Here is a 26,330-nt window from a genome sequence, read left to right as displayed (position 1 = left end):
TTGTCTCTCATGTAGGGCTGCCACGATTAGTCGACTAGTCAGGATTACGTCGACTATCAAAATTGTCTACGACTAATTTAATAGTCGACGCGTCGTTTGAAGCTTTGTAAGATCCCAAAAGATGCAGGAATAAGTAGTAGGATTTAAGAGTGTAATAACGGACTGAAACAGAAGATGGCAGCACCTCATGTACAAGGATGCCAGCTGCTGTTAAACCCCGAAGAAGAAGAAACTGTGTCCCAGAATTCATAGCGCAGCACAGCTCAGTTTCCAACAATGGCGGCAGCTAGTTAGTTTTAATGTTACTCTTATTATTCTTTCTCGGTCACAAAATAAACGTTTAACATATTTTCAGGCGAGAATGTAGCTGTGTAAACCTCAAATATCTGCTCAGTTTATCAAGACACCACATATTTTCAAAAGCGCTCCGACATTTTCCGAGACATCTGTTACCCACTAGCTCGATAGCTAGCCGGGGGCAAGGCTCACTAGAGCCCGTGAGAACACCGGACACCCGGCAAATCTTTTTCAACCCACCGCCGTCTTTTGCTACTCAGGTTAAACATGACATATAAGTCACTTGGATAACTTTAAAATGTTATTGTTTGGCTTTTTTCGGTATTTTATTTGTTCCTGAGTAAATCGATTTGGCTGAGATTAAAATTATAGTTTTTACACAGATGCTCGAGAATATACTCCGGTGTCCCGTTATATTTTAGATAGCAAGGAGCAGACGGCTGAGTTTATTAAACTCCACCAAAACAATCTGCAAATTTCATTCAAATTTAATAAACTATCATCTTGTCTTTATTTTTTGTTAGCACATACCATAAACACTTAAAGCTGTAAGCTAATGATAGTTATATAAGAGCAGATGCATGCTGGTGCAATAAGCTGTACGTTTTACGTCCAATGGATGCACGATCTGATTAGTCGACGATCAAAATAATCGTTTTGGGCAGCCCTACTCTCATGCTTAGTCTCTAACTCCCCCCACCAAACTCCTCTCTCCTAACCCTTCTCAGTAACAGATGTTACGTCACTGTAATAGGCAAGACAGAATATTGTTTTTTTCTGCCTTTTTCCTCATTCTGTTTCAATGTCATGCACATTGTATTAAGCTTTGAATCCCCAAGTTCATTTGAAAACACACTGTTAGCTGTGTGGAGGAGAAAAAGTGAGATTGAGAAAGTTACTGAGGGAGGATGAAAGAGAGACCGACCGAGTTCAAGATGGTTAAAAACGAGGAAAGTGGGACCAGACAAGGACAAGAGACTATAGCAGCTTTTGTATTCTGTTTGAAGTCCATGCCCATAGACTGCAGCATCATATTGATCTGGTGCTGTTGTTATGCTAAGGTTGGGTTGGATGATGCCAGATACTCTTGGACGAATTGATTACGTTGAAGAGTGCATGGCTTCTTACTTGGCGTTAAAATGATTTATGTATCCATATTTCCAACTCTAGCCTCGAGACCAGGTATATCACATTAACATTTAGGAGTTTACTCCAGCATACTCACGAGAAATCCTGATATCATAGACAACTATTCTTCCCTTATACACAGTGTTCCTTCACGGCTCTGCCTCCTATCCTGTGTTCCTCCACCTCCAGAGAGGTTGTTTTCATGGAGATCTAAGTAATTAGATTGCCATTTAATCCCCCCGCCTGTGTGAATACAACTGCTATATTTGATTCTGTGTCTAATCAACACAATTTACCATGCCAAGCGAGTCTCTTAAAGAAGAACTCGGGTCAATTTAACAGATTTTAAACATCACATTTAAAAAATTTTTGCCCTTCGTCAAGCTAAAACCCTGCCAGACCCAGACAGGGTTTGTTAAAAATGAGCCTCCTGGGTTTTTTTTATTTTTATTGACAGCTATTTTTCCAATATACAGTCTGTGTTTTTCTGCACTTCCTCCGCAGGTGAAGAATTTCAGTCAATTGTGGCAGATCTAGGAAGCCGAATGTGGATATTTGACGTTAAAGACAGTTGTCAGTCTTTCTGCAAGATCAACACCTGCAAAATCAGAGGGAAAATCTGACCTTACTTTGTGTCAACTTTATAGAACAATCAGTTTTTCTTTGGGCTTTTTTAGTATTGAAAATCTCCATACGCGTTCTATTTTGAACAACTCACTCGTATGTATAATTGGCTCATATTCAAATGGCTACACTTAATCATAGCTTTTATTGCAACCTGCATTTGCATATTTAATATCTTCAGTGGGAATTGAGGTCACATTGATATACACACCAGGAGCTACGTTTACAGAAGCCTAAAATTTGAATTATAGTCGGTTTAAAAGTGCAAACAGAATAAAAATACCCAATCTGAACACTGCAATCAAATTAAACAAATGTCATTTCAATTTTTTTTTTTTTAAAGAAATTTTTCACTTTTGCACCTGTCAGCACATCACTGATTAAATATCGGCCACATCTAAACACCAGAGCATTAGAAATCACATTGATGTGATGACTTTAGTAAAAAAACAAACTAAAAAAAACAAAAGTGTGCAAGCATCATAGGAAAGGTAATTTCTTTTAAGAGCCTTACAGGGAAATTGCTTTTATTTGTTAAAATTAAGCATTTTGCTACACAGTTTGTTGCTTGCAGATTGAGAGCAAAGGTTAGCAAACATCTTTGTGGTCTTGTCTTAGGAATGGAGAGTGGAGAAAGAGCCTGTGTTAGAGGGAACAGGGGTGCCTATTCTCCATGGGCAAAGCTCTGCATTGACACTGTACATATTAACTATATATAAGAGCGAAATCTCATCTCAGGAGTCAGTTCTATTTCATTCATTTTTTAAACCATTGCCTATTAATTAGTTCTGTCTTGTGTCCTTCAAATTCTTTGCCATCAGTCAGCTCAAATCACCCCGTCGTTCTGTCATTGAATTGTTGTTAAAGCACCATTCTTGTTGTCAACCCTGCGGCTATGCAGAGGACCTGCTGGGATCCTAAAATATTTTACGTTGCAATGCACCCTTCCTCATCTCACACATCAGAGGGAACAGAGTTATGCCCTGCTCCTTGATTTTCAGGAGCCGATTGAAGTATGGCCAGAGGCTTATCAGTTATTGAGAGCAGTAGATAGAAAATGATTATAAATGGCTTCTCAGAGGAGAAAAGTAGACTGAGTAGAACAGCAGTGACCACTGAAAACACTTTTATTGATTGCCTCTCACCCACCTACTTTTTTAAATCTCCTTTCTTTTCCATCTCTTCCCCATCTCGCTCGTTTTGACCGTTGTCAGCTTACTTCTTGTAATCACTGAAAAACAGAAACAGCTAAGCTGCATGCGCATACGCAATTTATCCTTGTGTCTTGCCATTCTAACTGTGAGTAAAGAGCCTTCATGGGGGTCATACTGACTGTGTAAGAACATGGTACAAGCTTGACTTAATTGTCATGCCCTACAAGGACTCACGTAGACTTAATAAATGAAATTTAGCAGCAATCTCAGTTTGGTAGGGCACTGCATCTTTGCAATTTATTTCAAAGTTGGGCTTTAATTAAGTATTGCAATAACTTTTAGCTGGCTTGTTGTGAGTTTGTGTATAGGGATTCATGATTCTTAGAGGCTATATCTGAGAACCATCGCTGAATTTAGCGTTTTTGTATGAGAATTAGATATTCTGAAGCCTCCAACAGAGCAACTAAACATTGTTTAACATACAAGCATAGTGCCTCCAAATTAAGTTATGCCACGTGTGTCTTCAAAAGAAGATACTTTCTCGCCTGGTTGACTTTGCACACGTATATTAGTTTTCAAATAAATTGAACTTTACATTTAAGTCATTCAGATTTTTAGTTGGCTTGGAAACAGCGCACTGTGATGATATTTCATGATGTGTGGACGGTAATTAATTTCACCTTTTGCAACCCTGTGCTCACACGCTCCATTGTATTTATCCCCTCTACTCAGTGAATGAAGCAGTGTGAAGGGACAGTATGAGAATCAGAAGAAGACATATAGCTTAATGGACAGCGTCGCGTGTAAATGTCACATGTCCCCATGCGCTCATTAGCAGCATTCACATTAGTAATAGCCCTTCCCCTCCTCTCTGTGGTGTCTCTTTTCCACCTGTTCACTTTCCCTCAAGGAGAAAGAGCAGGGCGCATTTGGATCATCGTGTCTTTGAAGAGGAATGGCTACTAACCTGTAAATAATGCATGCGCTGTTCCGGCATGTGTCACAGTTGGCCGTGTCCTGTCCGGTTCGATAGGAGAGTCTGCGGGGAAGATAAGAGTCGTGAATGAGTAATTACAGGACTTGTTAGGCTGCTCCCTCACACCTTCCTTTCTCATCTTATTTGTCATCCCTCGTTAGCGAGAGCGAAGTAAATGAGGGTGAGGAGTCACACTGCCCTCCTGACCGTGCCCGTGCCTGTGCCTGGTAGCCAGGGCACGGTGTCAGCCATTACTTGTGGTTGACTGATTAGTAGTCAGATAAAGCTAAAGGGTACACAGGGTGAGTTTTTGACCTGCGTTTAAAGAGGATTTTCATTATAGACGTGTTTCAGGATTGTTGAAATACCTTCCAATTATATTGGAGTTTTTCATGAAGTAATAACAAAAGTACTGTTGGGCTGTAACACTACATTAGTGTAATTATCATTTAATCGGCTGATTATTTTATGTACACTGTGATAGAAACACATATTTAAACTGTTGATTAGAAGTGTAAACTCATAATATATCAAACAGCGTTTATAACCCAAATGGTTCTTGGCTAATAAATTAAGTAATCTTTAGTCAGTTTTTACCAAAATGAATAAAGGTTTTTAACACAAAAATGTTTTTTTTTAACTTGGTCTTTATTACTTTTTATTGCTGAATTGATGAGCTCCTCCTACGTTGTACGCTAACCCTTTTTACTCACGCGAAAGAAATCCCTTCATTGATTAATCCTTTCTGTGGAGCATATTTTTTGTAAAGCAAACAATCTGAGTTATAATCTGAAAGTAACAGAATCGTTTAGGTCCTCTAAGGAGATGAAATTGTACAATTTTGGTTGAGAATGCGACCCATTGACGTTTTATAGTTTGCCTCAATTTTATAGGCTAAAAACTAAAGTACTGTATTATATGATATGCTTTATATTGTTATCAGATGTTTTAACAACATAAAACAGGAAATGCTGATTGTGCTGATTAAAGATTATTTTCTAAAGGTTAACTGATGGGCCTGAGTTAAGAGCTTCAGTAAGCTTAAAGGATTTCTCTGGCATCTGTAAATGTGAGTAGAGTATTGATTTCAATGGTGTTCTTGTAATTCATGACATAATAGAATGGATGCAACTTTGGATTTTACCAACACTATTGAAAAGAAGGCAATTCTGGTTTTATGGTAATTAAACTTCTGCATCAGAAGAAGCAGTTTGTAAAAGTCTTGAAACATTGCTCATTTCTTTAGATTCCGGGTAGAAAAGGGTGAAACATTGCAGGAATGAATTGAAAGATGTAAACATATAGGGAACTATATAAGGCAACAGCCGAGATTGTACAATTCTAACAAGCCTGGAAGTCAATAACTTAGTATGTCCACCTTTATTCTTCTAACACAGCCTGAACTCCCTTCCCTTTTCCTGTAATTTCTATAGTAGTCTTTGGGAGTAATTCTGCAGGTTACTTGAAGGACTTTCAAAGATCTTCTTTGTTGGCTTCCTTTTGTTCTCTACTCTTTCAAAGTGATGCGACACTGTTTCAGTAATGTTTCGTTGTGTGCTTTTCTATTCAGGTATGCTTTGACTGCATTGGCAGCGTGTTTGGGCTGATGGTTATGATGAAAAATGAAGATCTAGATTTCCACAATTTTTTTTTTTTAGCCAGATCCCCAGCATCACTGGCATGTTTTACAGATGGCTTTAGAGAATCCGTGTTAAGACCTTTGTCCTCCGTACCTAATGATCTAACCATTAGATCATTAGGTCTTTTTCTTAAGGACATGACTTTCAAATTTAAAAAAAAAAATAGGTTCAAGGTTTTCCACTTCTTCTTTTATTCTCCATTTTTTACAGCTTCCTTTAATCTCTTAAGGGCACTCAGCGCCCCATACAGATGTATGTGATGATATATGACATAAGTCTTTGGCAAATATAAGGTCTTTTTTTGTGTAGACACAACACTGGATCATCCCTTGGGTTAAAGGCCTTTTTTATCCTTGAATGATCCACAGGCCAGCGTTCAGTAGCTTAGCAAGCAAAACATTGCTCTGAAAATGGAAAGTAGTCATGTATAACCATTGGACTGAAAATGAATGGAAAAGCAGCCAAAGAAAAACTTTGAAAGATCTTCGGAAACCCTGAAGAACCATTCCCCCAATATTACTTTTAAAAATGACAAGAATACCAGGCTCCATAGAAGCAAAATAGAAATAAACGAGCAGAGGTTCAAGACTTTTGCACAGTTCTGTTTACCACATAGAGATGCCATGCATAATTTTTAATAGCTGTGCTCTTCTTCATCAATCACTGGCAGGTATTTGTATGTCATCACGCATATTAGATACCACTCTCCTGCTAACCAAAACAGCTTATTCGGGTTATATCAGTGCCAGCATCAATAACGCCGTGGTACACAGGCATGTAACCTTTGAAACACAGTTTAAAACTTGCTTACCAGTGGATCAGGTATTTTTATCTGTCAAGGTTTTGAGATGTCTAAGGTTTCTCTCTTCACCCTTTCTGTTAGAGCTCATCCCAGTGATGAACAGCTGCACATTTTTCCAGACAAAAAAAGGCCTTTGTTACTCAGTTTTAATCAATAAAACATATGAAAACAGAGAGAGACTGCTCAGAGTGGGGTCTGTGGATTAGTCTCAGTAATGGGGGCACTGTTTCTGGAGAGAGATGTTGCTGTTGAACTTTCAACAGTATTGTTTTGTCAAGTAACACATCAGCTAAATACCAATAGAGATTAGCGAGAAGATGTTTTTTCTTCTTTGTGAGGTTTATTTAGATGTGATGATGCTTTCACAGACAGTTACACATGTCTGGTTTCTCAAGTGAACCTTAATGTTAAAGCCACTGTGTTCCATTCCTCATACTTCTAATGGGTAACTTTTGCTTTTAATCCTCAGCTTTCATCTTTGCAGTAGAATAGCCGTTTTTCATTTCTCTCACTACTACTTTTGCCAGGCTACCCACAGGCTGCGGCACCAATAAAAATTAAAGCCCTACCATAAATTTCCCCTCCTTATCTACTGCACTGCTTTCTGCGCTGTGTGCTCTGACAGGTATATTGGAGGTGTTGACATCAATATTGTTATTTAAGACTGTACCAGACTCGGGAAATGGGATGGATGCAGTGATACAAGATTTACGTTTACATGTTTACATTTGCAACTGGGATTAATTGTAATAATAGGCTTGGAAGTGCAGTGCAGTGCAGTGAGGAAGACCACAGCCACGCTCGCTTTTCGCAAGACGAGTCAATCAATAAACAACTGATGGGTTACATTGTCAACTGAATTGTGCCCTTTGAACGACTCCCCTATTTTCTGTCTTTCTCTAACCCTCATGCTGTCTAGGTCTCTTTCCCCCTCAATCTTTCATAACTCCTCACCCCCTCTCACACTGAGTTGATAGGAGAAAATAAGAGAGTAGAGCTCATTTCGGCAAGCTTCCCTGGGGAGCGCGAAGCCAAAAGTGCCATTAACAGTATATTTACACACCTCCCTCGATTTTGCTACTACGTGAAGTCTCCCAAATGTCACCGAGTGGGTGGGATTCCAGGGGCATAAAAACATGCACACATACACAGTGCTAATAGACACGCTAGCAACAAGTCCCCATGAGTGTGATTAATTGGGTCTGGGCTGCCAGCACTATCTGATGATACAGCATTATTCCCAAGCTTTGTGTTCTTGGGTCCAGCCAATGATGTACTCTAGAATCCTTCCCACTGTCACGCTCTATGCTCTGGGCAAAACTGTAGTCAAGGGACAAGTGTCTGTGTGTGTTTGTGCTTTTCAGAGTGTTCCCTTTGTAATAGCTTCTCATCCCCAGTCTCGTCAGACTTTATAGTCCCAAGTTTTTAGTGGTTTTCTTCCCTAACTGTCTCATTTTTTTGTTAATAGCCAAGTCGAAGAAGTCATTTTCAATGCTGAGGCACTGGAATTGCTATTCCAATATATAGTTTTTTGGAGGAAGTAACACTTTTGATGGGGATAAAACCACTCCAGTTGAAACATCAGTACCAACAGAGAAGTTACAAAAAAGGGTTAACTTTCATATTCACCAAAGGATAAAAGTCATCAAGCCAATAGGAAAAAACAAAACAAAAAAGCCTTCTATGTCTTTCTTTCAAGAAATATGTTGTTTTGCAAATTGTAGTTTCTTTAAGATCACTGCTAGATTTTAAGGCACATAGAAGGCTTTGATGTCTGCCATGTTCTTGGGTTGATGGAAAGCTCTGTGCCCACCTGCTGCCTGCTGCACTCTCCGCCTCTTGAACTCACTGGGGAGAGCAGCAGGCAGACTTTTGTAGCTTCCCTTTAAGAAGTAAACAGTGATTTTTCTACTGTGCTTTTGGTTTAAGATTTGCACTAACAAGACCCTCAGAGGATGCTGTCATGCGATATATTTCTGTAAATGTAATGTACATCGCAGATTGTTGTTATCTGGAAGGTCCTGGCTGCACATGGGAAAGATGGTGCTGACTTTTAGCTTCAAACTCGCTCCAATACAGCTGGTGACATCACACCTCAATATAGTTACATTTCAGTTCGAGACATCCAATCAGAGGAGTCTAATAATTTGAGTTTGTGATGAATTTGTTTTGATGTGAAACTGCCAAGCAGTTTGAATCCACCACCACTATGTTTTTCTCTGCTTGCTGTTTTTTTTACGATAAAATCTGAAACTCATCAGGTTATATGTAGTTTTGTTCTATTTTGTAACTGTATCCTTCTTTCTTCCTCCTAGACTTTTGTCTTTTGCACCCCTATTTTCTTTCTCCTGATGTCACACAGATCAGGAGAAACAAAAGATTTTTTGCATCAGCATCACAGCCACTGTAGACATGCACACACAGTGATTAATGCAATAGTTATAAGTTATATGACTTAATATAAGATGCAATTCACCTATAGCCTATGGGCAGTCCTATTGCTTGTGTCAGTGACATTTACATAGGGGGTAAGTGAAGCTAATGTAGTGTGAAAAAAGTGACCTTTGAAATACAGAAATACTGTATTTACAGGACAAAGATGACTATGCTTGAATAGATAAATAGAAGTTCACTTAGCCTTTGATGGATTACACGGGGCTTACACTGCTCACTGGCTTTAGCTTAATGTAGGAAGCACAATGTGAAAACACAGTGTCTTTGTGTATGTGAACAGATGGTGCCATTAAAGAGTGCTCACTTATTTTTGTCTATGAAAAGCTTCTCCTCTCCTTACCTCCCCACTTCCCACCTGCCACTTTAGACACACCTGATAAGTCAGATGTGCTCGGCAACGCATTGAAAGTAGTGTCCCGCATTATGTCACGCGTGTGCTAACTTTTTCAATCGCATTTTTCTAAGTTTGTCAACTAGGAGATTAAAGTTGCATTGTGCAAGACTGAGGAGGATAATTGCCTTGTTAGAGGGTTGCAAATGCTACGTGCTATGTTTGAAGTTGAAATTGAGAATTGCTTTCTTACACTTGGAAGTACTTGTACTTGTGTCCTCCTTGTTTATAAGCTTGACAGGTGTGTTTTGGATATGTTGATTACATGGGGTTTCTCGCTCCATGCCGTAACACGGCTACTGGTCAAAACAGATAGGGATCTGGGTGCCGAGCCCCAGCAATTCTCCCAACAAATTGCCCATTTTTTTTGCCTCGTCCCTTTAGATAGCATCAAACCCACTGAAATAGAGGATTGTCTATCTGCAGCCCTTTTGTATATACTCAGTATCTTTTGGACAGTAAATGGCTTTTTCACAGGCTGTGGCTTTTTCACATGCCTTGGACTTTTCTAGATAAACTTATAGTCTGCTGCTGGATAAAGCTAATCGTTAAACGTTTAGTATTTTCTTTAAGTAATAAACAATCTTAAATTTAATGCCATTCTGTAATTTGATGCCCTGCTTAGAATAATATTCATGTCTTGAGCATTTTAGTGTTAAATTACTCAATTAATAAACTGAGAGAGCGTTGCTTAGCACTGGGTTTGTGAATGAAGGTGACATACACAATGGCAACATGTGATTTAAAGCATGTACGTAATGCAGCAGCTGCACCATATCTAAGGAGAATTGTCACAAAAGGGCATTGCACTGTAATAGCACTGCAGGGCACATCCAAGTGAAAGCCACATCACTACAGCTACAATAATGCTCTTTTGGTGCCTCAGTCAAGGCTCTGCTGAGCAGCTGTCACACTTATAAGATTTTTACTGTAATAAAGAAATAATGTGTCACACCAACATTGTATTTTTGTTGTTGATACTGAATCATGAACGTGTTATGTTTCTCTTGTTTTGTAATATATTCTTCTCTCAGTTTTTATCTGTAGATTTATAGCATTCCTTTGTGGCTAACATAAGACCCGCGTCAGTGTACGTTAAGTAGACAACTCTTGCTAAACCAATCAATAGATGCTTTTGTTGTTTGTTTTGTCTGTGTTGCGTGTTTTGTAATACATCTGTAGTTCCATAATTCAGCCATGGTTGGCCACTGAGTCATTTTCAGTGCTAAATCGATCTTTGGCCTTTTAGCATAAAATTGGTTCTCCCTCAGTTCTGTACAGTCAGTGTTACCAATTTACAATCTGGAGAAGAGCCTTGGCGTGGGACCGGTACTGTTCATCTGCAGCAGGGAGAAATAATCGTGCATCTGTACACGATTCGAGTGAGATGGCTTACCCTTCTCTGTGGGCCTCTCCTTTTTCCAGTTCCTGGATGACCCCCAGCAGCACCTTGATGGTCTCTTGGCTGGAGCTGATGAGATTTTCCATGGCCTGGAGCTGTGCTTTAACGTCCCCGTCCTGATTCATAGGCACTATTTGCTTACAGGCTTCCTGCGTTTGGTCGGTTGGTGTTCCATCAGCCTCACCGCCTATGCAGGGTGACAGAGGTTCCTCCATGCCCCGTATAGGCCGGGCAGATAACTGCCCCGTGTGGCACTGTGCCTGTGTTTTACAGCCTCCACGGGATCGTGGTAACGTCTCACTCGACAGCCCGTTGAGCTGCAGGCCTTTCTTTCGCTTGCTCCGTACAGACGGACTGTCCAGGCACTCCACCTGGGTGAGGGAGTTCCAGGCGATGGGGCCCGTAACCTTGGAGGCCCTGTCCGGCAGGGTTCGGGATGAGCCTTCCTCCAGATTGAGCAGCTGCCTCTTGGCCGAGCGGTCTGTGTCGGCCTCCCTGTGTTGTAATCCTGTTCTGGCTTTGGAAGGTATGCTGCAGAGCTGGTACTCTGCCTGTGCTCCAGGTCCGCTTCCTCTCGGTGTGTCTGCGAGGCAGTCTGTGTCTGCAGTGCAACTGAGCAGCAGAGCATCAGAGCACAGGCCATCAGGTGCAGTGTGCTGCTCCACTGTGGCAATGCACTCATTAGTATGGAGCAGAGCCCTGGTCCTCAGGACTCCGCTCCCCCCACAGGCCCCCTCCTCCTCCTCATCTAAACCCTGCTCAGGTGCCTTAGACTGCTTCACCTCCATGATAAAACCGTTATTCTGACCTTTATAAGTTTCCACGGCCGCCACATGCTTAAAGGTATGTCCTTTTTTGCGCTCGAAGGGAAACGTCTGATACCGTTTCTTCAGGTCGGGTGACGTCTGAACACCTGTGCTCCTTGTGACGTTAGGAATCGATCTGCGTGCAGGGACAGTCATGTATTTGCGGTATGCCACTTTGTATGACATTGGTTTGCCACTTTTCCCCGCTGCCTGCAACTCCGCCTCTCTTTGCTCGTTCTGCGCCTCGCAGATGTCCTTGAAACGCACTTGCAAGGCCTTGTTTCTCTTCCTCACCTGTCGATTGGCTTCCAGGGAATACTTTACCTCCAGCGCCAGCGAAGTGGAGGGCACGGGCGCTGCCTCCGAGTCAGACTCTGAGTTGGTGAGCATGCATTTGCCACCCTCCTTGCTCACCATGTTTCCTGAGAGGCATAGAGGAGAAACACTGTTAATCATCAGTAATGAGGGGCTTAGACAAAGACCCTTGCCTGACTATTACATCCCACTTGATAAAACACACATTCTCTCTTAGCTTAGGGAGAAGGGAGGAAACGGTGTAATTAAATAGAGCTAAAGGTATATGATTTAAAAAAAGCTTTTATCAGACACTTCACATTAAAATGAAACAAATAGACATTTTCAGTGAATATCTTTGAAAAGCTGAGGTTGATATTTGATATGCTTTCTTTTCTTCTAGAGCTAAAGGTGCAGCTTAAACTATGGAAGTCAGTTTTTCATATGCATGTACTGCAGATTTCTTTCCCTTTTTATTTCTTTTTTTTTATTGCCCGATTTCATGGCTCTTTTATGCTTGGCAGTTATTTACTGTTTATTTGCTGAATCACAACTCAGTTTAGGCTGTAAGGGTTCCCCAAAAATTATCCTATCAAATTTCCATGATACATTTAATCGCCTCTGTGAAACTAATAACTCCAGTTTTAAATAATTTTCCTTCGTTTATCATTGTCAGTTAAAGTGTCTTTCATAACGACTTCCTCCTTTTCCTACCCCACTTTCTACATTTATGAGTATCTGCTGCTCTAGTTGCGTTCGCCTTTTGGGTTTGTATCAATCACCGAGCTTACAATATATAAGGATGATGTCTGATTTTCCTTTCCGTGGTTTATTAGCTTCAGCACGATTCTTCACTGCCTCACCTTTCCTGCTCATAGTTAATAATTAATTCCCTGAATATGAAAAGTAGTCTTTTTTCTGACTTAACTGAGAAAATGTTAAGAAAAACATGAGGTTGACATCTGCAAACAGACAACTCTTTGTCAGAACGCTGTACAACAAGCCTCTGAGGAGAAACAAGCGGAGATAACGAATTATCTTTCCTTAGTACCACAGGTATGGTAGTGGGATCGTGACTCTGCAGTGTGCCTCTGAGGCTCTGACAGAAATATATTTCACCTTCTGCCTCCTCATTTACAATAAGGAAACGCTCCACGCACTCATATAGATGCTGAATCAGATAGGCCAATTATCCTTCTCAGCTTATCTGCCATGACTGTTCTCTGTCACCAGCAAATGACTTCCTATTTCAAACCTGTCTGTTTACTTAGCTGGGAGCTACAGAACAGTTTTCTTTTTTCCCCCCATCACTGTCTTCTTCGCCATCATCTATCACTCCGTAATATTAAATTAGCACGCTGGGTCTCTGGCTCCATTAGGCGACACCTATTTTTTACTGTCTCACCTAACATCTAGCTTAAGAGTCTTGTCTACAGACATTAGTCAGTGGCATCTGTAAATGTGATACTTTTACAGTGTTATAATCATTCAGTCATTTTATGCAAAAAGGTGCCTCATCCTCAGTTGCTTTTTCCTGCAATGAGAATGAGAATTTAGTTTAGCTGTGAATTATATGTTACCCGTTACATCCTTCGTTTACCGGATATGTCATGCCATATGGTATAATTGTCATTATCATAGGCTTTTTTCATAAAAGAAGCTGATTTTGATTGAAACAGACAGATTGACACTCTTCCCTTGAAACTGGTCAACCCTCCTCCAGTTGTGTAATTGGGGAAGTGAGAGCAGCATGCACACATAGACAGGGTTGAGATGAGATGCTTTCTCCTGTGCAAACAGATGTCTGTTTGATTCTGAGCAGATGGATAATTACTGATGTGACCAAGTGACCAGGGAATACAATCTAATGCAGTTTTTTGTTGAAAATGTATAAAAGCCCAGCACGGGGCATGTTGGTAAACTACAAAAATCCTCCGCTGTTAAGATACACTTCCCACTTTAACAGGGGTATATAGGGAGTAGCTTTTATTTACTGTGCATCGTTCAAGAGCGGATGTTATAAAATACTCCACAACAAAAGACTAAAAAGCAAGTAAGAGACAACAAAAGACAATAAATGCAGACAACTGGATAAAAATGTAAGGTGGGGGGATGCAGGATGTGAGAGAGAGATAGTTCTCCCTGCCCTTCACGCAAAGGCAGAGCGGGATTGCCTCATAATTCTCCATCGTCAAGAGCAGAATGTCAAAGGTCATGGATACTACAATTTTAGCCCCAGTGTCCCTTTTAAGAAAGGATTTCTGTAACCCTTCACATAGAAGGCTTTAAATATACATTTTGGTGCCGCTACATATAACCTGAACCATAAAAACATTATTATTATTATTACATACATAGGTCCACACAGACATTAGAGTTAAACTGTAGCCAAAAATAATGATTGAGAGATTAAGGATATGCAGGGGAGTTTTCAGCAGCTGATTCAGCCAACGTGATGGGCCGAGGAAATTTAGGAACTCTAACCTTAAACGTTTGTACGCCTCTGGCTTTATTAAAAAAAGAAGAAAAAAACATGCGATAATTAAAGACCCTGATCAGATGATTGCAGAAGAAAACTACTGCAATTAGTTCTTAGTAGCTCTGTTATACATGCAGGAACCTGGGAATATTTGTTTTATTAATAAAAAATGAATTCTGATTTTTACTTGAACCCAGTGAAGGGAAGGAAAAATAGGGATGATGTGCGAGTGTTAGGTTTTTTGGGGTTTTTTGTTTTGATTTTGTTTTCCATTCTGGACCAACTGATGTACACGTGAAATGAGCTGCAATAATCAAGACAGGACACAATTAATGTTTGTACTAAAAGCTCCAGATTTTTGGGTGCCAGTAAATGGTTTTTCTTTACTTTTGTTCCTCAGCTGCAGGCTTATAGGTACAGTGCAGGAACTATTAGTTCATTATAAGAAAAAAACATGATTATTTTACTCTCTACTGATCATATCACAATCTTTGTGTAATAGTTACATACGAAACGATAAATTTTTTCCAATCCTGCACTCATACAACACTCGTTGTGTCTCCTGATACTTTTTACCACATTTAAAAAGTCATTTAAAATTCATTTTAGTTTTATTTTTTAAATACTTTGTTATATTGTTGTTGCTGCCGCTCTTTATAATAACATATAAGCTGCTGTAACAAAATAATTTTGGGTAAAAAATATATATATATATATATAGACATTTTGTTAATATTTTTCCAGTATGTGGAAAGGAGAAATGATCAAGAAGAAGCCAGGGAGATCTTTGTTCAGTTACCAATGGAAACAAGTGTTACACTTGTTATCACAAAATGTCCAATTATAGCAAGTGTAAATCACATAAAGGCTCCTGACCCCTTTGCCATGAGGCTGATTGAGCTGTGAACATTCAGGAAGTTACAGGAATGTAAAGTGGAAGAATCGGTACAGCACCTCCCGGTGAATTATTTCCTCTCGTTATTACCCTGTTTATCCCACATTTAAAAACCAGCAACTGAACAAAGGCAGATAATATTTTTTTTTAATTCTTTTGACTACTTGCCATGTTACATTTATTCCCAGAATATATCTGTTTGCTCGCTTGGCTGTGTTCCATCACTGTCAAGAGACCTCTCCATGTTTGTTCAGTGGATGACATTTTCAAAGAGAGTTTAAATCGCTAACCTACATTCCCTCTCTCCAAATGAGGTCAATAAATACTTCGGTGGTATTAGCTAGGTCTAAATTAAACATTATATTTAATATGTGCAAATTTATGTATGATTACATTTCAAGATGTCACCCTGTTCTGAGCCATTAGGTAGGAATGTAGTTTGTCAGCACAAACAGCAACAGTGTTGCTTCTCTATTACTCTCTATTCCTCCTTTCCTATGCGGCGGCATGACAATGTGTACAGTTTTGTGATATTGTCTCATGTTCACATTTACATTTGATCATATTTGACATGTCAGCACCGTAGGATGAATGATGTCTTCCTGGCTCCCGGTATCTGATTTGTTACCCATTGGGTGCAGACACGGGCAGCAGCACTCGTATCTCCCCTCCAGCTGCAACACCACCCTCTGGCCTTTTGCATAAACAGGATGATTCAGCACGCAAGGCTGTGACAACTGCCTCTTTTCATATGGTGGCCCTGGTCCTTTTTTTCTATTTAGAAGCTAATTGGTGAAGTGACCCACAATTTTCTACCCAGACCCCCCCACCCAAAAAAATAATCAAAAACCCAGACCTCACAAGGTCACATGCGCATAGCAAAGCACACTGACATTTTAATACTTGACCTGGTTTTAGCAGCGCTGCTGTCATAGCTGTCACGCTGGCCCTTTAGGTCACCATTTGGAATTTCTAGGGACACAATCACATTTGGCTAAAAGCGAGCCCGTTGAGCATTGCTAGTCTGGGGGCGATATTCTTCCGTTTAACAATTACCGTAATTGTCGGGCTATAAGCCGCTACTTTTTCCACAAGCTTTGAACCCTGCGGCTTTTAGTCAGGTGCGGCTTTTCTATGGATTGTCCATGATTTTTGTCATATCGTAAGACGATTTGTTTTGTTTGTTCCGCTGTTGTACGGCACTACGTTGCCTGGCGGAAGGGCATGTGATCAGACACACAGTATCGGGGTTCAAGAGTGGTGTGTTGGTCACGTGTCCATCCGCCAGACAACATAGTGCCGTACAAGTAGCGCGAAAAACAATGCGAAAAGCAAGTTATGCTCAACTCCACCGGTGGAATCTGACAGCGTGGAAAAGTGTGAAAACATCAATGATCACCAACGGATTTCGAAGGGCTGAATGCTGCATGATGGAGAGGAGGACACCGCCACGGCCCTTCTGAGGGTGTTCGACTCTGACACTGACAACGAGGATTTCTTTGGTTTTGAAAGTGACAACGAAGGAAAGAAGCTGAGAGTGGATGACGAAGCCATCCTGAGCCTGTTTGTATCCGACACTGGAGAAGAGGACTTTGGTGGTTTTAGTGGGCAGGAAGATGGTGGTGAATGACTGACTTTTCTTCTTGTTAAAGCCGTGTCGCTGCACCTGAGCCTAAAAGGTAGTCCGAATCTATTTTTCTGGTGTGCTGTAGGTTATTGTTATGTACTACATTTGTTACTCATTTATGAAGCACAGTACATGTTTCCTACTTGTAATTACCGCTACTTGTACATATACCTAAAAGGTTATGCAAATATGTACCCATAACTTGTTTTTCAAAATATTAATAAAAGGGGTGTGTCTCCAAACAGCCATCTCTTTCCTGACAATTCCCTTTGTGCATATTCTCTTACATATGATAAGTCAACATTGAAACACCTGCGGCCTTTAGTCAGGTGCGGCTAATGTATGTACAAAACAGGATTTTCCCCTGATTTTAGCTTGTGCGGCTAATATTCGGGTGCGCTTTGTAGTCCGGGAAATACGGTATATTAAGTTCTGTAATGGTTCGAGGACAATCCAGGTTACTGCAGTAATGCAATTCATTATCGTGGTATGATAGAAGAAGTTAGATAGAAGAAGAGAAGTGGTGCGCTCAGAGCACGTCCTCGCTTACACAGTGCACCTTACATTAAATGGAACCCCAATATTTGCCCTATTTAAAACTTTATACAAGTCACTTATTTGCTGAATGGCAGCCTCCTAATTTTGCTTTTGCTCCCTGGGAGGACATCTTAAAAGGTGGAAATTTCCGTGTCCTGACTCAGCCTGGGGATTGAATGTTTACCCTAACTTCGAGCCTGACTAATTTTGTTTTATCGCTTCTGCTCTACTGACAGGAAAATTCATTAATATGGTATGCATCACAAAACCGGTGAATCGATTGAACGCTGGAAATGCGGCTATACATGTCAATTAGCTGCAGCAATGTAAGCATCCTATCTCGTTTAAGCATTTAATGGTATGTTTCTATTTTAGGGATTTCCAATCGTGCAGCTGAAACATACGCTCGGCAGAGAATGTAAAAATATTTTCCTGGCAGCTTGGAACAAGTAGTACAACTCTAAGCTATTTACTCATATAGTAAATGACTATATCCTTTTACTCTGAGACGGTGGGGCTTTTTAGAGCACTTAGTTTCAATTCTGAGAAATATTGATGTCTCCAGTTCAGTGATATTTTTTGTAAAGTATGCTTCCCTGTATGTAGCATTGATCTAGGAAAGGCTTGCTCATTTTGGGGTGAACTTGCATACACAGACTCAGCTCTCCACCCCATTCAGGACCTTTGGGATGAACTGGAACGCCATCTGCAAGCCAAGCCTTGTCACCCAAGCAACATCAGTGGCTGACCTTGCTAGAGCTCCCACGGCTGAATGACTGTTTATTCCTCCAGCCAGCTTTCCACATTTTATAAAAAAGCCTTCCCAGAATATCAATAATAGTACTTTTTATGTACATATTAATTTATATAGCTGTGTGCTTTGTGAGTTTTTCAGACTGTATGAGCTTGAAGTTTGGTATTGAATTGCACTGCAGTTTTACACTATTAAAAGTCATTGTGATCTCAGAGGCTGCTGAATGAGTGGCAGTATCATCACAGTCATGGACATTTTCAACTCTTTAATCTAGTTCCATCTACTCCTGCTTTGTTTCCCTGTTTTCCCCCCTCCACTGTCATAATTATACAGGGCTTAGTGGTGTTTTGCAAATTCTTTGATCTGCCTCTTAAGAGCAGACGGATTACGCAGTAAAAAGATTGTACTGGTAAGGTTATTTGACAGTGTGGGTTTATTGCTGGGCTATTATTTTCTGTCTCTTTGTGCCGTGTCATGTGAGCAGGCTTGGCTGTACCCTTGTTCATAGAGTGGGATGTGAGGAGGATTGACGGCTGGGTGTTTTGACAGTAAGTTGGTATTGAGGGAAAATATTAGGGAAGTGCATTTTCCTGGCATCACATGCAGGAAATCCTTTGTAAGTAAACAGTAGTTTACTGCTGTGCCATTGCACTGGAAATGGCTGGATTTTATGGGATTGGTTTCAGGCATGTTTAATTCAATGATGCTTCCTTCCATTATTTTTTTTTCTACATTAGTTATTATCTATATTATTATTTCAGCAATGAATAAATACTATCTGTAGGATATCTTAAAGCGTAATATAAAGGCGTATTTTCACTCCTGGTTACAAATCATGTTGAGTTTAAGGAGAACTAAAATTACACCCATCATCTTGGATAACATAGCTTGGCTTAAAACCAGATCTTCTTAAAGTGGACCGCAAGCCAAATGGCTGATTTAAAATGATTTAGCTTACTCCAATAGCAATGATAATAATATCTTAACTGCAGTATTTGTTTCGATGCCAGAATCCTGAAATTGTGACCGAACCAATCCAGATTTGCTGTTGATCCACGCTGATCACAATATCCTTACTTTATATTTCTGCAATAAAAAAAGCTATGTTTGCAATACATATGTTATTTTTATGCATTGAGGTTTTTATTTCTTCCACTTAATGATCCCAAAGTAAACCATGTGTAAGTAAGACATTATATACACATGGTTTAAGTATGGTGCTAGGAATAACTCTCACAAAAGAACATAGTGTACTCTATGCTGGCCTGCTGCTTATGTGGATCTTCTTATCCTCGGCCTGTAGCCCCCAGACTTTGTATCCTAATTATTTTTTACGCACTCTGTCCCTGCTGAATTGTACTTAGTTGGCTTTGCGTTGTGCACACTCAGGTAGGACCTTGATTAATTCTCAGAAAGTCTGTCTGTACGTCACAGGCTACTCTAGAGGGAGATCAGACCTCAGGATCTATACTGCAGAGACTGCCCGGCCTAATCACAATACATCATTGCCTCATCACCTTTTTTTCTTTACCACCTTTCTGCAGAACATTAGATCTCTTTTTTTTGTCTTCATCCCCCTGTTTTGTCTTCTCGTTGCTTTCTCTGTGTGTTTTTCTGTCTCTTTGCCTTCTAGACTGAGGTTTCAAAACTGATGGGTAACTAGAGAACTCCCCTGCTGCTTTCACATTCCTCATTGTCATCCCTAGCAAAGAAAAAAATACCCACACATATACACAGCTACACATGAAGATGGAAAAGACGAGAAGAAACAGGTGCAGATAGAAAGAACATGGGGCTTATACTCGGTTCGGATATTGCAGATTGAACGTGGGTAAAATAGAGACAGAAATGAAAGGGGAAGATGAAACCATGGAGAAAGATCCATCAAGAAGAATAGTCAGAAACCACAGAGGAAACAACAGCTAAAGCCATTCTGTCTTGTGTCATTTGGTCAGCTCAACTGAATCTTAAAAATATTGTGACGACAGTAACATCAAAGCAGTGTCACAGAAAGTGAAACTTGATATGTTCTTTGAAGAAAGTTTTATGTTTTATGGATTTTCACATAAAAAAGAAGGTTTTGTGAGGGTATATTTCACAGCACTGACGTGTGATGAGGCAAACAAGTTGGTTTGAGTGACAGTGTAAATAACTATTAAGGTAATGACTAAATACTTGGGACATTTGTGGTTTTGCTAACTGTTCTGGATACAGCAGGAACTGTGCATACGATCTTTTGACAGATGTTAGCTGGTGAACAGAAACCTTTTTAACAACAAAACCTAAAATGTTTACAACACATTTGCTTACCTTTTCTTATAAAGGTCAAAATTTGGGGCTTTTATGTAAATGAAAATTTAATATCTGGATTTTGGGATGTTGGTCAAACCTGTTTTACACCAGATAAAAACAAGAGAAGGTAATTTCTCATAATTAGTAGACTTGTTAATTAAATATGAACTTTATCCATATAATATATAAATACATATACAAATTTATATACTTTTTCTAAGGGAAAGTCCTTGCTGATTTCAGCAAAACAATGCCGAGTTTCATTTGGCATGCATTACAACACCATGGTCTGTTAGTGTTACTGGCCTCGAATCCAGACGCGTCACACAATAATTAAAGTTATGAAAAAGTTATGACAAAATGATGAACGAGACCCCAAACTTTTGAGAAAATCTGATATCAGGAGAAAACAGGAAAATATTTCTCTTTCAGAGGGTCTTCTCAGTTCTCAAGCTCTTACAAAACACTGTCAAGAAGAAGAGGTGATGTAACACAGTAGTAAACATGGCCTTGTCCCAGCTTCTTCTTTCTTTTAGCATGCCGCTCGCAACAAATTCAAAAGGCTATATTTAAAAAAAACAATAAAATGTTATAATATTTGGTGTGTTGTCTTCCACTATTTTCAGGTTTTACATGATTTGTAAATCACTGTAGTTCCCCCACTGATCACCATAGTGAATAACATTCCTCGTCTTGTTACAGTACAGTGTTATACTGGGAAACATTGATCCTGGCAGTGGATAGCACTTTGACACATACCACTCATGCAGACATCACCCATCAGACTCAGCACATCCCCAGCTGCTGAGTGGGCCTTCAAACTGCAGAGTTTCCAATAACACTGAACATTTCCTACCCCAAGAGGTGCCCTTTTAAATCCCTGAGGAGGTGAAGCTGTAATTGGTAGAACAAAGGGCAGCTACACAATATTTAGTTGTTGGTTTTAAAGTTTTGTCTCATTTTTGCCTCAAAAAATCAAAAAACTCCTCTTCTCCTGCAGATGAATAGGAAAGCACATGTTTCACACACACATACACTTGCAGCAACACTTAGGTGAGATCAGGTGTGAAGTGCCTCCTTCTGTATTCATGTGATGTACAAAGTCAGCCACACATATCTACACACGGTCCCATCTTCAGCGACACACACACACAGTTCACCCAAACTGCATTACGTTGCTGTGGTCCTCCCAGTGAAAATACTCATTCTTAATGAATAATCCTATTAGCACATGAAAGGTAACATCTGGTAACATAGGAGAGTCATTTGTTTTCTGGATGAATGAGTACCCCTCCCAGTGAGCGGGGTGATGGGAGGTGAATGCACACTTCACCACTCGTTTGGAAACGCGTGTACTTTTTGCAGGCCACCTCTAATGTTTTTTGTTTTGTGTTTTTCCCCTCCCCTCCCTTGCCATTTCTCCCTTTCTGTGTGCACACGTAAAAGCTTTAACTTTGTTCCAGCTTTAAATCTCCAGGAACCTCTCTGCATTTGCACTGATAGGACATAGGTGATGGCCTGAGCGTACTCCTGTCTCGTGTGTTTACGTGTGGCAGTTGTCCCTCTTTCTTTTTCTCTGTAGTATTAGAAGGTGAAGTGTTGCTTGATGTCTCCTAGAAATAAAGACTAGCTTTGAAGCGTTTGGCCATCGCATCCATTACTCCTAGACTGTCATCCCCCAGGTCTCATAAAGACATCAAGCGTCAAGGTTAAAGTAAGACAGCCAGTTAAAGTAATCATATTTTTTTGCTTTTTTTGGACTCTCACCTTTATTCCTACCCTGTAATTTCATATAATGGAATTATAAAAGCAAAGAGAAATTCAATATCCTCTCCTGCCTTATTCTGCTATTCCTTGCAGACAGTCTCTTTCCCCCTCGCTCTATATCTCTTTCTCTTTCTCCATCCATCTTTATCTGTTTCCCTCTGTCTTCTTCTTAGTGTCTGCTGAAAGTGAAATAGAGCATACAGGAGATTGTATCAGAGCGCTGATGTGAGCTGTGGTTAAAGGGGAGACGGAGAGCGATAGCAAGAGGTTTGTAGGAATGAGTGGGACTGACATGCGTTTTGTGTGGCAACTGAAGGACAGTTGAGATGTGAGGGCTCTTGGCAGCCCTTGTTCCCTCTCACCCCCTAAACACCGGCAACCCAGTGCCAACATCTTATCACCCCACACACACAAATGCACCAATAATCTTTAAGGAGATGGTGACTTCACCAACTCCATTAATCTAGATTAGTGTCCATTGGAGGTCCTTCATCAGATGCAGCCAGCTGTGTGATGCCCAGCTTTCACTACGTGTTTCTCTGTGCTGCATGCTCCCTGCTTTTAAAACACTGCTGCAGCCAAACGTGGGAAAGCAGCTTAATGCAATAATTCACAAATTCTTAATTTGAACATCGATATCGGCGTGTTTTATGTAACTCAGCTCACTTAGCTGAGAGGAAATGCAGCATCATGCAATTCCTCATACGCAAGCACTGTTTTAGCTTTGTATGCCGCTTCAGTCAGGTAAAATGTGGATCAAAATCCTCTTGGAAATGAAAAACTGACCTTCGAGATCTGATAAATGTCAGCAAGCATTGGCATTTAGTCCACCCCCTCCCCTCCCTCCAGACGCAAAATTAACCAATAGTTCAAATATTTTCATGTGTAAAGTTTTCCGAAGTGAGTAAATTGTCTGTTAAAGTCAGCACCAGCACATTCCATAAGCGCTCCCTGAATTTTCCCTTCACCCGAGCAGAGGCATCTGAGTGTAAAATCCATCTGAGATTTACCTCCTTTCATCTGTCACCCAGATTTGATATTTGATCATCTGACTAAAGAGAACATTTTGACTAAAAATATTCCTTATGGCTTATCCAGGGCTCAGTTCCTCTGAGCAAGCAGATTTCTTGGATTTCCCACTCCATAGGTTATATGAGCAGACTTCCCCCCCCCTTTCAGATGCAGACTAAGAGGTGAAATGGAGGAGAGGACAAGAGCAGAGAAGAGCAACTTACCTCAGACTGTGAATTACTGACGTAAAGGATGTGATAGCCTAGATCCCTGGTTGTGCCCATGCATGCCTGTTTCCTCAGTAGATCAGAAGCGAGCTGGAAGAGGAGGCTATGCCATGGCAGAAGTTAAAGAGGACAGTCAGGCAGTGGCACGCAGGTGGAGCAGGGGCAGCAGTAGTTGGGAGTAGTTGTTGCACATCGGCGTCTATGATCCAGTAGCGTGAGCCTCCTCTAAGCCCGAGACAGAGTCAACACTCCCCCTCTTTTTTTCTTTTTTTTCCCCCTTCTCTCCACACGGTGTCGGCAGGGGCTTTCACTCACTCACACATGCATGCATGCACACACTCACACACGAGCAGGCACACACATACTGTGGCTGAACTCCGGACGGCTCAGCGACGGAGCCCACGCAGGCTGAATATCCCCATCGTGCCGCCGCAGTTCTGCTCTCTGGCTTTCTCCTCTATTCTGTGTGTGTGTGTGTATGAGTGTGTGTGTGAGTGAGTGAGAGAGAGAGAGAGAGAGAGAGAGAGAGAGAGAGTGAGAGACAATGAGAGAGAGAGAGAGAGAGAGAGATTAAGTGAAAGGGGGAGGGAACATGAGAGCGAAAAAGAGAGATGGAGAGTGCAAAGGGAGGAAGGGAGGTTGCAGTGGAGAAAGTAGAGCTTTAGTTTTGGCTACATCTATCAGGTTCGTGCACCATCCATTTATCTTAGAATCTTATAAAGCAGTTATATCAGTGACATCACAAAACCATATGCACATCTTTACCTCATATCCTCGAAGCTTTGCTTTGTTTGTCAGGAGCAGAAATAAATTCCAACTTTGAATGGCTTTGTTGAGGGCCACCTTACCTCACACACAGACCGATGTTTTTGAGATTTGTCATTCTTCACACCTGTGTTTTTGATTCTTTTGAGTTTCTTGGCATCCGTATGTTGATGCTTGTCATGTGTTACCCTTGAGAGTTTTCTTGCAAGTCCATTCACCTTCTGTCACCTCCCTACAGCTTTTTTCTTTGTGTGAGGGGAAAATTTCATTTGCTTTCCCTCCCTCCCAACTGCCTATTACAGAGCTTCTATTGCCCGTTCCCCTTTCAGGTATTTATCCATCTGTCACAGGAAAATACCAGTTTTCATAAGGGAATATGCAGCTTTATTTAGGCTTAATTGGATCTGTGGTGCATTTTGTATTATTTAGTTACCATAATGGGGAAGGAGGGAAATAATACACTCGGTGGAACCCTGATCATGTAAAAGTGTAGCCGTGTATGCTTGGTCGGATGTTTTTGGAGCCATAGCTCATGCTGTCACTGACAGGGAAAACCCAACTTCTGCTATAAGCCTCAGGTACCATGGTAATGAGCTGCAGCTCTCCAGACAGCAGCTGCTGTGAAGTAAGTGTGCGTGTGTCTGTATGTGTGAGCATTTATATAAATATATATATTACAGGTACCAAAAGCAAATAAAGGGCACACATCTTTCCTTACCAAACAGGGTAAAGAGTCACTTCTTTCTCCGTTCATGCAACTGTGAAGTCAACATTTGTTACTGAGGGCTAGAAATCAATGATCAGGAGAAAATTTAAAATATGACATGAAATTTAAACAGTTGTAAAACATTTTGAAATAATAACATTGATTTGTAAGAACGCTTCAATAAATGCATCCATCATTTTTCTTAATAAATGGATGTTTTATGAATGAGAAATACATTTAAAACATTCCAAACTGATTGAATGAATCCATTTGTAACAATCTTTTTCTAGGCTGGAAATTAGAATTATAATTTAGTCAACTTCATTTAGTAAAAGCAAGTTTATATAAAGCTATTCTATTTTTTTTTTTATCACACTGTTTTTCATGTACTGGATCACATTTAATGATTTTTATTTGATCATGGAAATACTTCCTGTGTCACCGTTAAATGTCTTTTATCCTTGACAGCAGGAACACAGTTCAGTTTCAGCCTAATGAGCCAAGTGGACAGCTCAGTCATTTGTGGCAGAACAGGCCCAAAGATTTTTATAGAATAAAAAGGGGAGATGTGTATGACAGTTATATTCAGTTCACATTTACATTCATCAGACTTCCTTCCCGTTGTTTATCGCCGACTTACAGCATCACAGCTCTTGCCGCAAAGTCCTTTATGACACACAAAAGAAAGTTTTGCTATTCTTTTTTCCCCCCTTTGCCTCATCTCACTTTTCTGCAACGTCACATAAGACACCCCTGCCTCCCGACTGACTGCACCTTCCAGGTGCTGAACGCTGCTCTCACAGCACGGTTTTATGAGTCTGGGTTCTTGTTTTGGAATGACAGTAACGCATCTGCTTCACAGCCTTGTTACTGCTCAGCCAAGCAGCGAAAACCTGCAAGTTTAACACAAAGAGCTGCATTATGTTTGTAAAGATTTGACCTTGGAACATCTCAGTTCTTGGAAAGTGTTTTAGATTTGAACCCAGGGTAATGGCATTTGTTTAATGGGTAGAACTCCTCTGGGAGATGATGTCTACTGTTAGTAGGAACAGAATAGGCTTTGCCATTTTCTTTTATTGGAATCTGCTCTACGATCTGCTTGTGTAAGCAAACTGTTTCTCAGATGGATAAACTGGTGGCAAAGGACAAGTCGCTGGAGTGACTCTCCTCTCGTATTGATTTCATTACCTCAAAGCTAAATCCTCAGGGGTCTCCTGTTTGATGTCCTTGTCCTTACATGCACACTATAGACAGGACTGTGGTCAATGGAAAATCCAGACCTAGTTTTTTTGCTTAGCCTGT

At 40.5% G+C, this 26,330-nt stretch overlaps 2 protein-coding genes across 8 annotated transcripts in view; one reads left to right on the top strand and one right to left on the bottom strand.

The window, feature by feature from the left end:
- insyn2a (inhibitory synaptic factor 2A) overlaps window positions 1-23,978 on the bottom strand; it is a 34,762-nt gene extending 10,784 nt beyond the window's left edge. For 2 of the 6 annotated variants that reach the window (XM_082543142.1, XM_082543147.1), the window contains exons 1-3: window positions 16,251-17,391; window positions 10,863-12,096; window positions 4,171-4,242 (exon numbers count right to left, since the gene is read on the bottom strand). In XM_082543142.1, the coding sequence (XP_082399268.1) occupies window positions 4,171-4,242; window positions 10,863-12,096; window positions 16,251-16,275 (1,331 nt within the window). In that variant the 5' untranslated portion in view covers window positions 16,276-17,391. Of the gene's footprint in view, window positions 1-3,212; window positions 3,281-4,170; window positions 4,243-10,862; window positions 12,097-16,235; window positions 17,392-23,554 lie in introns of those variants that run through there. The other 4 variants (XM_082543146.1, XM_082543143.1, XM_082543144.1 and 1 more) reach the window with 4 other exon arrangements.
- The window catches only part of dock1 (dedicator of cytokinesis 1), a 198,034-nt gene that overhangs the window by 101,276 nt on the left and 70,428 nt on the right, over window positions 1-26,330 (top strand). The gene's annotated exons all lie outside the window — the stretch shown is intronic.

The sequence above is a fragment of the Aulonocara stuartgranti genome (genome assembly GCF_965226115.1).
Source record: "Aulonocara stuartgranti genome assembly, chromosome: 8".
Classification (NCBI taxonomy): domain Eukaryota; kingdom Metazoa; phylum Chordata; class Actinopteri; order Cichliformes; family Cichlidae; genus Aulonocara; species Aulonocara stuartgranti.
Note: the sequence above shows the minus strand (reverse complement) of the source record. Positions and strands in the feature narration are given on the sequence as shown.